This window comes from Colletotrichum gloeosporioides, assembly GCF_011800055.1.
Source record: "Colletotrichum gloeosporioides strain Lc1 chromosome Unknown consensus_31, whole genome shotgun sequence".
NCBI classification, from domain to species: Eukaryota; Fungi; Ascomycota; class Sordariomycetes; order Glomerellales; family Glomerellaceae; genus Colletotrichum; species Colletotrichum gloeosporioides.
This window is the reverse complement of record NW_025544676.1, coordinates 75,941-90,322: the sequence shown is the minus strand read 5'-3', so window position 1 is coordinate 90,322 and position 14,382 is coordinate 75,941. Positions and strand designations below refer to the sequence as shown.

The following is a 14,382-nucleotide window of genomic DNA, read 5'->3' as shown; positions in this document are numbered from 1 at the left end:
TAACTGTTACTCGCAGTCTCATCTTTGTGTGTTCTTTCCAACATCAATCTTTAGTGCACGTTTGTGGTTCAATACAGAGGACCGTTTCGTTCCTCAAGCTTCGTTTAGCAACCTCCTTTCTGAATATCTGGGATGACCAGAACCAACTCATTGCACCCCCTATCCATAGAGCTGCATAGAAGTCGGTTGTCTCCCCAATCTTCTGTCCTGTACAAATCAGCCCGTTTAACGCCGTCGCTGTGAACTTTACTTTCCCCAGCCCTGTTTTTTGTTGGTACATGCACCTCTGTTTAGCGCGCCCATTCTCTTATGTGAAGATTCTCATGCCTCCGCATTTTTGAGCTTCCTCTGTCTCCCCAACCTCACCTCTTTACAGCAGAGTGGGCGCAGTGCTCTTCGACCATCCCTTGGCCTTCATGCCGGCCTCAATAATCCTCCAGATAGCCTCAGAGGCCTCCTTGTCTCTAAATTTGGCAGCCTCGATGGCACCCGCACCATCACGCCAGCGGTCGACTCCAATGTGCATCACACGGTGTCCCCACTCGCGGACACTTTCAGGCGGCTGGTCACCCCGCCAGCCAACGTATACGCCTTGGATGCGGCGAAAAAGGTCCTGTGGGTTGCTCCACTTGTAGTTCTTGAATTGCCACGACTGGCCCGTGGTGAAGACTGCAACGACGCGGTTCCAGTATTCAGGCTTGAATTGCTCGGGCCCCTCGACGAGAATGAAGCGCATGGGGCGCGAGGGGTCGATCTCCTTCATGATGCGCGACACATGCAACATACTCGAGGCCGCAGCACCACCATCGGGATTGACGTAGCGCCCCTGCTCCAGGAACGAGCGAATATTGGACAGTCGTAAGAGCGAGGAGGCGGACGGCGAGAGAAGAATGATAGGATCGGGGCGACGCGTTGGAGCCTTCGGGTTGAGTGCGAGGGAAGGGTTGGAGCTGATGTTTGACGATCCCTGGGGCTTCTTTTGGATGAATGGAACAGCGAGCTTGCGGACGTGGGAAAAGTCCTGTGAAATCTGTCAGTCTATGCCGGGGGACATCGCCACACATGCGACTCACTGTAGGCTTGACACCGCGCAGAATGGAGTTGCGGTCACCCATCTTTCGCTCTCCGTTGTAGATGACGGCCAGTCTGGGATCCAGCGTTCCGCGTCCAGCTCTGCTCGACGCAGCCGCAGGAGCAGCTTTGGACGCGCTTGCGCCAGCACCTTCTTTGCCCTCCTTGTCGCCAGCCACCGGCTTGATATGCTCACTCTCTTCACTAGCGCCTTCCAGCCAGGTGAACAGGTCTAGACGTTCGACGAACGCGAGGTTCTGGACAGTTCCAAGACTTCCCAGCTCCTCGTTAAGGCGAGTCGCGCTGGCATTGTATTCGGGAATGGCAACGTCCTTGTTCAGCCAGGCGAAGTAGATGGATCGAAGGTCGACGGGACGGTCGCTCGAGATGAAGCGCGTCGGAGTATCCAGAGACACCGATACGGTCGACGGGTGCGAAAAGCGCAGATGTGTAGCTTTGGAAAGAGGAACCTCGGCCGCTGAGGCATCAGAGGAGGCTGTCGGAACCGCAGGTCGTTTGGATGCGATCGACTGGCGCAGCAAGAGCAGAGGGTCCTGCTCAACGGCAGCCATCGTGAAGAGTTTCAGCGTTGGTAATTAACAGTAGGGTATCCACAGTAGTTGCGGTCGGATTGCGACGCGCGATATTTATAACCAGGTAGAATTGAGGTGAATTGACTGCGACGAGTGCTGGTGAAGGTAAGGATGGCAGCGTCGAATTTTGGGGTTGCGACCAGCCTCACAGCTGTTGCTAGCTAGATGCACCAGCCACAATAAGACCCCTGGCACCTACGCCACACCATCTGGAAAGCCACAATGGGGTCCGCCTGTCGCCAAAACTACATGATGCACGCAGCACTGCAGTAAGGAGTGAATGGGCTCTCTAGGTTATGAATCGGATAATAGCTCAGACCTTTGACAACAAACACTCTCACTCTCTGTTATCTCTTTCGGAGGTGATCGATACCTCTGATCCCTGACGCCTGTCATTCACAGTCTGCCCAACTTTAAGCAGCGAACCCTCTCTCCTTCTACCATGATAGACGCACATCCCTTTACCACCGGAAGGATGCTTGGGATTTGTCGGACACATCGGGCTGCTCGGTAGGTGCTCTGGGATGTCAAACTCGAATGGCTGGGCATTCATCGTTTTCTTGGACCGCGGCCGATGGTCCGGTTTCGCGTCCCACCATTCCTTGGGCTTTTTGGGCAGCTGCTTATGACAGTCTTGCACCTTCTTCCTCTCGGATCTAGAGGCAGGTTCCGGATGCTAGCTGTCACCGTCTCCTCCCGGTGGTATCACATTCCCGAAGAAACCTCTGGGTCTCCCATCAGCGGTGTCTTGGTGCAGAGGTGGCGTCTTGACCCTCGTTGCTTCCTGCGCCAAAGGTCAGAATCACGAAGCTATGAGCGAGTATCGAGAGAACCTACTCCGGCTGGATAAGGGGTCATGGTGTAGTCTAATTGGTCTGCATTCTGGCGTTAGCTACACAGTACTGAAATCACAGGGCGGCTTGACTCACGAAGAAAGGTTTCGGGATCGGGGGTGGTAGCTGGTGTTCTGCCAGCCAAGACCTCTCGAACTGAACTTGTCACGCTGCTGAGAGTGTCATTGGAATCTCTGCGATGCCAAGGTGACTTTCCGAACCACCGTTGTCCGGATTTGGAGCTGTTTGGGGCGTCCTTGGTGGACCCCCAGTTCAATGACTTGAGACCTGACGAGCTTCCAACCTTCTTCAAAGCTGCGGAAATTTGATGAGGGTGAGGTGGTGCACTCGGCTCCTCGGGAGCTGGCTTCTACTGCAAGTCAGATACGTAAACATCAAGGATATAAGTGCCTGCGACTCACAGGCTTACTCTTGAATAAGCTGAACTTTGCAGATTCCCCGCGACTTTTGGTACTGCACGTACCTATGGACTTCCAGCTGCGGGGCGTGTCCGATCCATTGTTCTTCACGTTCACCTCGATTTTTTCGGTGTGTGTCTGAGAGATATTCATAGTTGAAGAGATGCTGGGCAGATGGTCACAAATGTGGCTTTGGACGCGGGGATTTTGCAAAGACAGCACGAGAGCTTCTTCTGATGACGGACTCAAAGGCCCGTGATTGATAACTGCCAAAGGTGAAGGTTCCGCTTCAGAGTTCGAAGGCTCACTGGTCCCAGAGTATCGAGCTTTGGACGATTTGTTCGAGCGTTTCCAGAAGTTGCCGCTGGTCTTGCGGGATACATGCCGGACTTCTCGCTCCGCCCAATACCCTTCTGGAAACCACACCTATTCGAATCCTTCTTTGGGTGGTCTGGGGGGATCGAAGTTAGACCCTCGCTGCGGCGTTGTCAAGTAGTTTCCTGGTGACTGTTGGGAAGCCGTTGATGTGGGCGTCGATCGATTCATTGAGTGTGGTGTGGCTGGTGAGCCTGGCATTGCCTGTTTCCCGAAGTATCCATCTGCCAAGGTTGGCTTCGGCGTGCTTGAGCCATCCCAACTGTCGGCTGGTGTGTCCATGGATCCGTCAGGTATTATAAGTCGAAGTGCTGTTTTAAATGATAGTCGTTGGGTCTCTCTCTGGGTTTCAGGGAATGTTTGCGACGAAGAACTATAGAACTGGTTAGCTGTGATTGGTTGCAATCGCTCGGGCAACTCCTTACGTTCGCCTGCAGGATCTTAGGGACATTGAAGAAGGCTCAGCGCCTAGAGGAGGATCGGATCCTGAACCTCGACGTGTCATCGTCCCGTAAACGCTGTCATATTCCCAGGCGCCGAACATGATATAGGGTCAAGGGATGGATGCTGGGCTGATAGGAAGAAACGGATGAGGCGAAAGGATACTGCAGAGGCTACAGATACATCGGCGCGCGGGGTTTTGGGACGAAAAGAATGCATAGGTGGCAGAGATGATGGAGTTTAGAAAGCTGAAGAACCTCTTCATATCGTGCAGATGGCTCTGGATGAAGGCGCCTTTTGAGCAGGGCCAGTATGGTTCGCGCCTACCTCGCCCTTGCCGAGCTGCATCGGGAAGCAGCTAACACGCTTCCTCCAGTAATTGCCTGAGAAGAGCACATGTAGAAAGAGTCATCATACACACTTGAAACAACGCAGCTTCTCATAATCCGTTCGATTAGGATTGCGGGTATCAAATCAACCTGCTAACGCCTTGTAATGCCCTGGGGCTGGCCAAGCTCCAACTCCCATTCCCATTTTTTAGTTCGCTAATCCACAAGCATCGTGTCGTCGCCGTCAAAAGGAGCGTTCTGCTCAATCGCCACACCTTTTCCTCTGCCCGCAAGCAGTTCTCTCCTAATCTCAGGGGCAATAGCGGCGTGGCCGTGCGACAACAACAGATCGAGAAGTGCCTCGCGTTGATCCTCGCTCAGGTCATTCTTGTATCTCTGGGCAAATGCCAGCAAACTCTGGTGGAAAACCACAGGAAGTGACCTGACCATATCTCCAGAGAAGGACTGGCCTTCCTTGATGGAAGCAGGATCAACACTCCTGAATCTCATGAAGTGGAAAACGAGCGAATCAATAACCTGGTACGGCAGAGCGTACTTCTTCTCCAGCAGGGTCTTGATGAAGATATTGGCAGATCCACCACCCTCGGTTCCAGCAGAGGCTTCTTGAGCGGCACTAAGACTATGTCAGTACAGTTTCGAACGGTTCTTGCAGAGAATTTAACACACATTTCGGTGATTCCCTTCAAAGCAGCTGCAGAATGGAGCACCGGCACCGAAACTCGGGCGAGCACAGCAGAAACAATATGGGCCTCGCGAATGGTGCAGCCGCTAGACAGGAGCGGGAACAAGAAACCCAGAAAGAACGCCCTAGGCTTATACAAACTCTTCTTCAGAGCGTTGAACAAGTGCACATTTAGCTTCTTGTTCTCGTAAATGTCCTCGCGGACCTTGTCGAGAACAACAATCTCCATGAACTTCTGGCAAACTGCCGGCTTGGAAGCAGAGAATATCCTCGTCGCCTGGTACACTGCGTTCGGCGTCCACTTCTGGGGTTCAGTGACCTCAACGATGTCCTCCCAGTGCGGCAGGGTCGGCAGGATCTTGAAAGGCTTCGGCAGGGGGCCACTCTTGTATCGCGACAGAATCTGGCCGATCCTGGGACCTGTTAGCGACGAGCTCCGGGGCTGGGAAGTCGAAACACTCACTTCGTATACACATCGATGACCTTGGGGGGAAGCTGGTAGTCGACGTCATCCACGGGCACGCCCGCTGCTTTCCTGGCCTCGGCAGCCTCATGCGCCGCAATCTTCTCGAGGATGAGCTCGGTAAGGTTGGTGCCGCCACCAGCCATATCCTCGTCACCGCCCTTGCTTCCCCAACCGGCATCGTTCAACATGTCCGCAGGATCCTCCTCGGCCTCGGGCAAGAATTTGCGGTAGGTCTCAAGGTCCTCCGGATCAATTTCAATCTCCTCCACGACCTCGTCGTCCTCGCCCCAGGCCTCCTCCTCCTCGTATGTCTGCTCGTCGCCACCAACATCGACGCCGTATCTTGACTCGATGCCGAAGAGATCAACACCCGGTTTCGCAGAGGCTTCGGGCTTCGCAGGCTCATCTTCGTCCGCAAGCTCTCGGCCTAGCCTCAGAATGGTGCGACTGCGAGTCGCATCGACGAAGTGGTCGCCATTGTCCTCGTCGCCGTCCTTGCCCTTCTTCTTCTTGGGAACCTTGCTCTTCAAAGGACCCGTAGCCAGGATGTCATCCTGGAGAGGGTTGTGCCTGCGCGATTGGCGGTCGGTCGGGGTCGTCGCCTTGCCCATTTTGATCAAATCTGGACTCGAACAGTCGTGGCGGAGAGCGACGGGGCGGGATTGGCAGTGCCTCTTTTTTTTTTTTCTCTGTGAGCCTGGAAATTTTTGATTTTCTTATCGATTGCCCCGCGCCTGATTAGCCCAGAACCCTGGACCGGCTTACAGTGGGTCATGGCGGTCTTCAGACCAATCAATCCCCTGGGCTTTGACTTCATCGGCGAGCCATAACGAGTGCCCCGCCACAACACCCCACCAAAAAGCTTCTGCGAGTGACTCTCCCGGTCTGTCTTACAACGAAGGCGAGACAATTTCCTTGGAACAGCATTTAAAAGTTGGTATTCCTGTGAGAAGCCTCCTCCATTTCGCAGAAATCTACACCAAAAAAAATCTCCAAAATGCCGACAGAACTAGAGGAGGTATGAGACCAATCCTCACGTCTGAAGGACTCAGCTTATTCGCAACAGCTCGTGGGCTTCATCGCCCATCCCAACCCGCAAATTAGGAAACTGGCCGTCGAGAATCTTGTCGGCTACTCGCAAGCGCAACCGGCGATTTTCAAGACTGAGGGCTTGACGCCAATCAAGCACCTCAAGTTCCTAGTCAAAGACCACCCTGTAAGCCAGAACCTGGCCTTTCAATGTCGGCTCTGTACGAATACTCATTCATTTTCAGAAAATCGCAGAACATGTCCTCACAATTCTCGTCAACCTGACGGCAGAGAAGGACGTCTTGGAAAATGTTGCCAAAGATGACAAGTTCATCGGAGAAGTTGCGGATCTGATAGTGAAGCCCAACGAGCCAAACGCAAACCTGATGGCCATGCTCTTGGCCAACCTAGCAAAGTATGACGGTCTCAAGACCATCGTCACCAGAAAGCAGACGCCACCCGAGGAGCTCAAGTCGAACGACCTTGTACTTAACCAGCTCATTGATCTTTTTGTCAAGGAGAAGGGCTACAACAAGGATGCGGATTATGACTACCTCGCTTACCTCTTCGCCGACCTCACCAAACACGCCGAGGTCCGCCAGCACTTCGTTACCCGTCAGGACTATGACGAGGTCATCCCCATCACCAAGCTCAAGGTCTTCACAGAGCATGCCTCTGAGATCCGTCGCAAGGGCGTGGCGAGCACCATCAAGAACGTCGCCTTCGAGATCCAGTTCCACCCCACCTTCCTTGATGAGGACGAGGTCGACATCCTGCCTTACATTCTGCTCCCGATCACCGGTAATGAAGAGTACGACGACGAAGACATGCTGGGCATGCTGCCCGATTTGCAACTTCTTCCCCCTGACAAGAAGCGCGACTCAGACCCGAGGATCATTCAGACCCACATCGAGACCTTATTGCTTCTCACCACCACGCGCGAAGCTCGTGACCTGATGAGGAGGGTGAAGGTGTACCCCATCATCCGAGAAACGCATCTGCGCGTGGAAGACGAGGGTGTCAAGGACACTTGCGACCGTCTGGTACAGGTTATCATGAGCGATGAAGCCCCTGAAGAAGGCGAGGAAGAGCAGAAGCAGTTGACGAACGGCTCCAAGGTGGAGGAGATTGAAGACGACGATAACGAAATTGTGGAGGTCTAGACGGCCGGTATGAGTTTCCTTGCGTCATGACTTATGTAGAGGAATACCCCGGTCTACTGGATGATCTAGAAAAGTTCTTGATTGCAACACTCGGAGTTTGCAGGTGATGAATTCTGTGATACCTCAAAGTTGCAGTACTCATACACTTTGACAAAGCAACAGACGAGTGCGCAAAATATCAAGTCCTAAGCTCGTGACGGCTTCTAGCCCCCTACTCAACAGAAACCGTGACCTTGCTCTTGTCTATACGTTCATTAGCATCAAGACTATCCTTCACGAACCGCAACACTCGATACTCACAAAAGGCAACATGGTCCTTAATCTCGCTCGCAGCGTCCTTAGGCGTGGGATAATACCACGCCGCATTCTCAAGCTTGTCACCTAAATAATAACATTAGCAACCAACCAAACCATATAACGCCTGCGCCCACAATGGTTGATACTCACCTCCGACTTTGAGCGAGTAGTACTCCGCAGTCCCCTTCCACGGGCAAAACGTCGTGTGCGAGGTCTTCTCCAGGATGTCCGACTTGACCGCCGAGGGCGGGAAGTACACGTTCCCCTCCACCTCCTCCCACTCGGTCGTCTCCGCGACGGTGGTTCCGTTCACGACGGCCTTGGCTTTGCCTGACTTGGTCATATTGTCACGTGTGATGAACCGGTGCTTGCTCGTTGTTTGATTATATCTGAAAGGTGGTCGATGAACCTGAGATGTTGGGGGAAAATAGGGAAAGAAGTGTTGCGGTACAGGTCGGAACATGGGCTGCACACTCGTGCGGGGGATGGCGCTCGCGCGTCGGATGAAGGTCCCGTCTCCAAATCTTCGTCAAGTCTCTCACGTCATTGGTCTCAATGATTTATAAGCTGACAGACCTTGTGCCAAACCTTCGGCTTTCTTTCACAGTTCATTGACCATCTTAGTTTGAGTCGTTTAGTATGAGTTCATTGAGAGCGAGTGATGAGATGCGAATTGAACTGGCTGTATTCCACGTGTGACTCTTGCTAGTTGCTTTTCACTTCTAATGCTAAGTTCCGTCCCCCCTTAACGCCCGCTGGGTATATGCATATGTTCATTATATAAAAACACGAGGCCTCATTAGAGGTTGATAATGTCGATCTCGGAAAAGTCTGGAGGGTTCGCCCCGTACACCACGCGGACCTTGCTGTCAAGCGCTGTGCCCTCGTTACTGATCCAGATATGCTCGCTAAACTCCTTCGTCCTCTTGATCTCGTCGTCACTGATCCCGATATCGTCACGGGGGATCCATACCGCTGGCGCTCGCGCCCGAAGAGCGTAGTGCTGGAACGCGTTTCTAACGAGTACATCACGCTCCTCGGGCGTCAAGTCTTCGATTTCGTCGTGGAACCCGCCATAAAGCGCCTCACCGAGTGCCCGTTGAGCCTCGAGATCTTTGTCGCGTTGATGACGTCGGTATTCAGCGGCAGTCTTGACTGAAGCCGGACCCATGTTCCACGTCTTGGAGCGGAGATGCTTGCCTCCTTCCTTCGCCCAGTGGCCCACGTTCTTCACACGACGCATAGTCGAGTTCTTGCGTTGTGGGCCACCGTCGTTAAGCTTCTGAAGTTCGATGCCGCGAGGATCTGAACTTCCGCCACCCCCATTCCGCATCGGCGTCTTTTCGTCATCCTCGTCATCGTCGATGAGCCCGAGACGTCGGTTTTGAGCGCGCTGAAACGCCTCGTCTCTGATCACGGCCTCGTCCTCAACTGTGATAGGCAAGAATCGGAAAAGCGGCGAGAATGCGGAGTTGAGCGATATCTGGTATAGCATCGTGAAGCCCAGCACGACCAACATGATGACTCCTTGAGCAGTCGCAACGTTGTTGCCGTGCTGGTCAACCACTATGAAGAATAAGCCCGCCAAACAAGCCTCCATCACGTATAATCCCGTGAAGGTCTGGTTGATGGCCCGAGGATACAAGACACCACCTGTATCGGTCTCGAAGCGCGTGACGTAAAGCATGCTGTAACGCTGGGCGAACCACAGCAAACTAAACGTGAGAACGGCGAACAGCGAGATCAACGGTGCAACAACGCTGTAAATGAGACCGATGCATGCAAAGTTGGTGTACACAGGGAAGAATTGACCCCAAGAAATGGTCGAGAGCGTGGTATTTCTCTTCCACTTGGCTCGAGCTGTAGAGTCCAGAATACGAGCCAAGAGATACCATGTGATAAGGGCGCCAATCTGAAGCAGTGTACCAGAGCTCACAGACAACGCCTGCAGCATCATGTAGGAGAAGAAATAATTGGCGGCTTTTGGCAGGTTCGTGGCCAGCGTGTCGAGAATGAAAGTAACGCTTTGCAACTGCTCAAACTTTTGGAAAAACTCGTCCGCTGACGCAACGAAGAAGGATGTGATCGAAACGACAAGGAAAACTTGAATGAACAAGAAGACGAAGTAGAATCGTTGAACGAACTCGGCTCGTTGAGTGCCGGTCTTGACGCCCCGAACCATTGCAAGCTGTTCCAAAATAAGCGGAACGATGACGAGCAGGAGGGCGAGCAGAATCGCGGGCAAGACACCGGCAATAGCACCAGCGAGCTTTTTGATACTCGGGCTGTCTTTGATCCAGCTAAGCCAAGGAAACTTCTCGATGAGGGAGTCAACGTTCGCAAGCGTAGCCGAGAAGGCGATAGGAATGGCCCAGAAGAAAGCCATCACCGTGATGATGATTGTGACAACGCCTGATCGGAGAGACTCCTCCCACCATTCCATGGCCATATTGTCCCAAATGACATCTTTAGGCGAGATTTCGTTGATCCTCGGAGACATGTGTTTAGGTACGTGATGCATCAAGCTTTGGCAAGCCATATGAGCCGAGACCTGGTGGTTGAACTGGATGAAGGCAGAGTTCATCAAAGGATAGCGCTCAGGGTGGGCTTGATCGTCGTCGATCTCGACGTTCAATCGGGCAAGCTCTTGGCGACACCAATAAATGGTATCAACCTTGCGTCCAAATGTGAGCCAAGCGAGCCAGTCAGGAAAGCCCCAGCGCGGCAAGCGATGGGTTGGGCGATCCTTATCCCTCAGCCATTTGCGCCACTCTGCCTCGTCGTCCAGGATCTTCGTGTAGTCGTCGCCAATTTCACTCCACGGAGGGTACTCTACGGGATCCTCGCCGTCGTCGCCCATGAAGGGAATGAAGGACTTGATCACCTGCCAAAACGTCTTGTCCTTTGGCTGGTTGAAAGGGAATTCACCGGAGTTGTATCCTTGGGGTATGGGCGATGCGTAGCCACCGGCCGGGGCTTTCCAGAACTGCCAGAACTTCCGGGTTTCCTGGTCGTACATATGATCCAAGTTGCTCACTTTCCGCACGGTGTTGCCATTGCCCAACGGCTCGTAGCTGTTCTTGGGGCCTGACGTATCTTGGGTTGCAGCGGATGCATTACGGGAATGAGTCTTGTGGGTGTCGGCGGTCGGAGTCGGCTTCAGCTGCTCTCCGTTGCTGCGGACGCTCTTGGCTGTCCCAGGTCGTTCTCCTTCAGCCAAGATCTGAACCTTGCGGGGGCGGTCATTGGGCTGTAGCATCGCAAATCCATTGGTCGTCTCGACGGTATCTTCGACGTCCTGACCAAACTCCTTGATTTCTTTTTGCGCCTTGGTGACGCCCCCAAGCAGCCCCTTTCCGACTTTGGTGAATCCATCTCCGATGACGCTGAGCCCAAAGCCCTTTGATTGGGGACGATCACCGTCTTCAGAAGAGCTTGAAGACGACGAGCTTGATCGCCTGGAGCGTCTCGACTTAGCGTCTTCCTCGTCCATGACGGCGCCAATATCATGAGGGACTTCCTCGTGCTCGCCAGAGCTGATTCCGTTATTGCCCTCGGCCATCTTCCGAGCTTCCTCGTCCTCCCGTTGCCTCCTAAGGAGTTCCTCCTGCTTGGTCGGTCCCTTAGACTTTGACTGTTTTCTGGCAGCTTTCTCCTCCTTCTTGCGTCGTTTCAGCTGCTTCTTCTTTGCAGCTTTAATGAGCTCGGTTTCAGCGTCTTCGAGTTTCAGGTGGATTTTCTCACGAAGCTGGATTTTCTCGAGCAGGCGGTTGAGGTTCCGATTTAACCAGATATTGCGGATCTGGCCAGGGAAGACGTCGAAGAGGCCGAGCAAAGCTTCCTCGGTGAGCCATTTGGAAGGTATACCGCTGACAAGAATAGTTGTAGCTGATGCGCGAAGTCGGTGTTCGGCACTAGTAAGATAATCTTGGCGGACCTTGACGTATACTCGTAGCTCAAAGAAGAAAACGGTGCACGCCCAGACAATAACCAGTATCGCAATGACTAAGTGAGCCCAGTAACGATTTGTATGATTTCGTCCAACATTTCCCCAGGCCAGCGTATCCAAGCCCGTCGGTATGCTGTCTTCTGTAGAATTGCTGTCCGATTCGGCTCGAATGTAAAGCTGCAAGCTTCTAACCAGCAGCCGCGAGGTAGATGAAGTACTGTTGGTACTGTTTGTTGAGTTCGAATCCACGTCATTCAGAAAATCGTGACCCCTGCCATCGTTGTAGTTGAGCGGAATCAAAATGGGAATCGCCACGCAAGCAATCGGAATGAAGATTGTCAGCAGAGCCCTGAGATATCGCAGGAAGAAGTAGGCGTCAAGACCACACTTCTTGATGACTTCGCGGTCACTGAACTTTAGCAAAGTGCTGATCAGATTCCATGGCGCAGCCGGCGGAGAATCTGTTCTCTCTCGCTCAGGGACTAAGTATGTCTTTGGTTTGCTGTGAGAGGTCAGTGACTGCTTGGCCAAAGGATGACACGGGAGCACTCACAAAATACGTGCCAGCTTATTGCGTAGAAGAAGGAAGGCGAGGACCTGAATGCCAAAGACCGTCAAACCGGTAGCCAAGGCAGCTAGGAAACCGAGAAGGGTCATGCCCTGGGACCTTTGCGCGGCACCGATGGGATTGGCAGTTGCGGTAGTAGATATTGATGCTGTCGTTGACGATGCCGATGAGGTGGTGATTGTTCCATTGCTACTCAAGGTCGCCGATACCGTGGCAGAAAGGGCCGTGGACAGCGATGAGGCGACTGAAGACGCCAGAGACGACGCGAGAGACGTCGTCTCCGACGCCGTTGTCGGGGTAGCCGACATTTTGGATTATCTTCGCACCCAAAAGTATGTTTCGGTATGGGCACAATAAATGTAGTGGTCGGTTTTTGTGAGGTTCGTGAGTAGGGCGGTGTAAAGGGGTTAAAGATCGTCGTGGTCGGCGGCGATAGGAGGGTTCGAGGTGAGGTCGAGATAAAGTACCGGTCACAAGGACAATCGGGAGAACATTGCGTTGTCGTCGAAGATGGCGGTAGTCGAGAGAGGTCTAAGTAGGGGTCGTGTCGGCGAGGCCGTCGGCAAAGGCAACGTTGAGGTTCTTGAAGCCAGAGGGGTGTCCTCTTTTTGTCGCTGCCCCCAGTCTGTCTTTTGCGTCGAACAGAAGAAATAAAGATGGACAGGAACTAGAGGCACAGACGACAGTGAAGAGGGAGGCGCCAAGAAGGTCGCCAAATGGTTTGAGCAGAACAGCTGCGGCTCGTTGATTGGCTGGGTGGGTGCAGGGACAAAACCTGAACGGGGCCGCGACAGGGGTGGCTGCAGCTGCTTCAGTTGCTGCAGAGGCACAGAGGCAATCGACCGTGGCGGTAAGGTAGGGATAAAAATGCGTCGCTTGTGAGGCCTTGCAGTTGGTGACATCAGCGGCTTCATTGGCCCGTCGCGTCAAACGAAACAGACCCCTGCAACGCAGCGGGACAACAGTGGGGTCCCGCCACGGTTCGCCATCTCTGGCACTGCTACGGTGACCTCTGGCCCAATCATTTGTCGTCTCCCACGCTCTGTGGCTCTGGCTGGGCAGGGGTTGAGGGGATCATGGCCACGGACTGGATTTCTCCATCGACTGGGCTGGGCTGCTGTCTCTCTGTCGCTCCCGCCGTCTTTGGTGCGCGCGGCCTCTGGCCTCTCTCTGTGCACCACCGCTCTCACAACCCACCCTCGCGCCGCAGATGCAGAAATAGATCAGCGCGCGCTTCATCCTATCTAACCACAACAATCCAATTGACCGAACCAGCTTGTTTCCTTGATCCAAGACTATGGCACCCCAGAAAGAGACCCTGGCTTTGTTTGTGCTCGCAGATCGAATGAAACGCTCAGATCTTTAAGACGGATCAGCTGAAGGTCATTGTCGCCGGTTTACTTGCGTGTTGTTCTTGGGTTGACTTACGATCTTCCAAATACCTGTTCACACAGGAACCGGGTACGCTACGGTTACTCGGTAGCACCAGTTCCATTGGCGGTGGCGTCTGGCGTCTCAATGCTGGTCGCAAGCTTCGCTGGAACCAGGAGCACCTTGTACGCTTAAGGCGAAGCGTCAACGAACTCTCCCCACCCAGGCATGCTTACTGGACAACAATGCCTTGGTCGTGGCTAGGAGGCGAACATGCGTGGCTGTGCGACAAGCCGGGAGTGACTCGCCGACAAACTGGAGCACCAGACGACAGACGAGGTTGCGATCTCTCCCCAACCGACCGTTGCATTCCGCGGGAGGCGGGTTGTGCACTGCGTGGTTGCCTTGGCGTCTTCGGACAGCGAAGCTTTCGCCGAGATGACACTGCGCCTTAAACCGAGCATGGGAATTCATGGGCTAAGCCACATACTCGCGGGTACAGGCGTTGCGTCACTAACACCTTGAAGACGGCATCGTGAAGGTCTGACTTGGACAGTTCTTACGCGTATTGGCCCGCAAGAACTCGTTCCTTGGCAGAATACCCCGACAACACCAGTCACATGAGATGTCCCAATGAGGGAGCTGGGAATTGATACTGACCACCCCAAGCCTGATATTTACAATGGTGGCTACTGATCTAGCTTTCCTGCATACCACCCTCCGCCCGTCATCCATCAGCCGTCGACCAGTCCCGGCCCTTCTTCCCTTCAGCCTT

The 14,382-nt window shown here is 53.6% G+C and overlaps 5 protein-coding genes across 5 annotated transcripts; 1 reads left to right on the top strand and 4 right to left on the bottom strand.

Annotated features, from left to right (window-relative positions):
• Positions 1 to 370: 370 nt before the first annotated feature.
• GCG54_00013477 (Cell division control protein 73) lies at positions 371 to 3,553 on the bottom strand (the record flags this gene model as incomplete). Its single annotated transcript, XM_045413330.1, has 8 exons — positions 371 to 1,021; positions 1,074 to 1,625; positions 2,038 to 2,340; positions 2,374 to 2,448; positions 2,502 to 2,539; positions 2,594 to 2,860; positions 2,982 to 3,342; positions 3,389 to 3,553. The coding sequence occupies 8 exons, from the start codon at positions 3,551 to 3,553 to the stop codon at positions 371 to 373; spliced, it is 2,412 nt and encodes an 803-aa protein (XP_045266302.1).
• A 724-nt stretch (positions 3,554 to 4,277) lies between these two features.
• Positions 4,278 to 5,841, bottom strand: GCG54_00013476 (uncharacterized protein; the record flags this gene model as incomplete). Its single annotated transcript, XM_045413329.1, has 3 exons — positions 4,278 to 4,695; positions 4,749 to 5,177; positions 5,228 to 5,841. The coding sequence occupies 3 exons, from the start codon at positions 5,839 to 5,841 to the stop codon at positions 4,278 to 4,280; spliced, it is 1,461 nt and encodes a 486-aa protein (XP_045266301.1).
• A 386-nt stretch (positions 5,842 to 6,227) lies between these two features.
• Positions 6,228 to 7,422, top strand: GCG54_00013475 (Protein HGH1-like; the record flags this gene model as incomplete). The annotated part of the gene is made up of 3 exons (XM_045413328.1): positions 6,228 to 6,248; positions 6,297 to 6,446; positions 6,505 to 7,422. The coding sequence occupies 3 exons, from the start codon at positions 6,228 to 6,230 to the stop codon at positions 7,420 to 7,422; spliced, it is 1,089 nt and encodes a 362-aa protein (XP_045266300.1).
• Positions 7,423 to 7,633: 211 nt separating this feature from the next.
• On the bottom strand, positions 7,634 to 8,062 carry GCG54_00013474 (uncharacterized protein; the record flags this gene model as incomplete). Its single annotated transcript, XM_045413327.1, has 3 exons — positions 7,634 to 7,665; positions 7,723 to 7,803; positions 7,870 to 8,062. 3 exons carry the CDS (start codon positions 8,060 to 8,062, stop codon positions 7,634 to 7,636), a joined length of 306 nt encoding a protein of 101 aa, XP_045266299.1.
• A 456-nt stretch (positions 8,063 to 8,518) lies between these two features.
• On the bottom strand, positions 8,519 to 12,544 carry GCG54_00013473 (uncharacterized protein; the record flags this gene model as incomplete). Its single annotated transcript, XM_045413326.1, has 2 exons — positions 8,519 to 12,170; positions 12,222 to 12,544. The coding sequence occupies 2 exons, from the start codon at positions 12,542 to 12,544 to the stop codon at positions 8,519 to 8,521; spliced, it is 3,975 nt and encodes a 1,324-aa protein (XP_045266298.1).
• Positions 12,545 to 14,382: the final 1,838 nt, after the last annotated feature.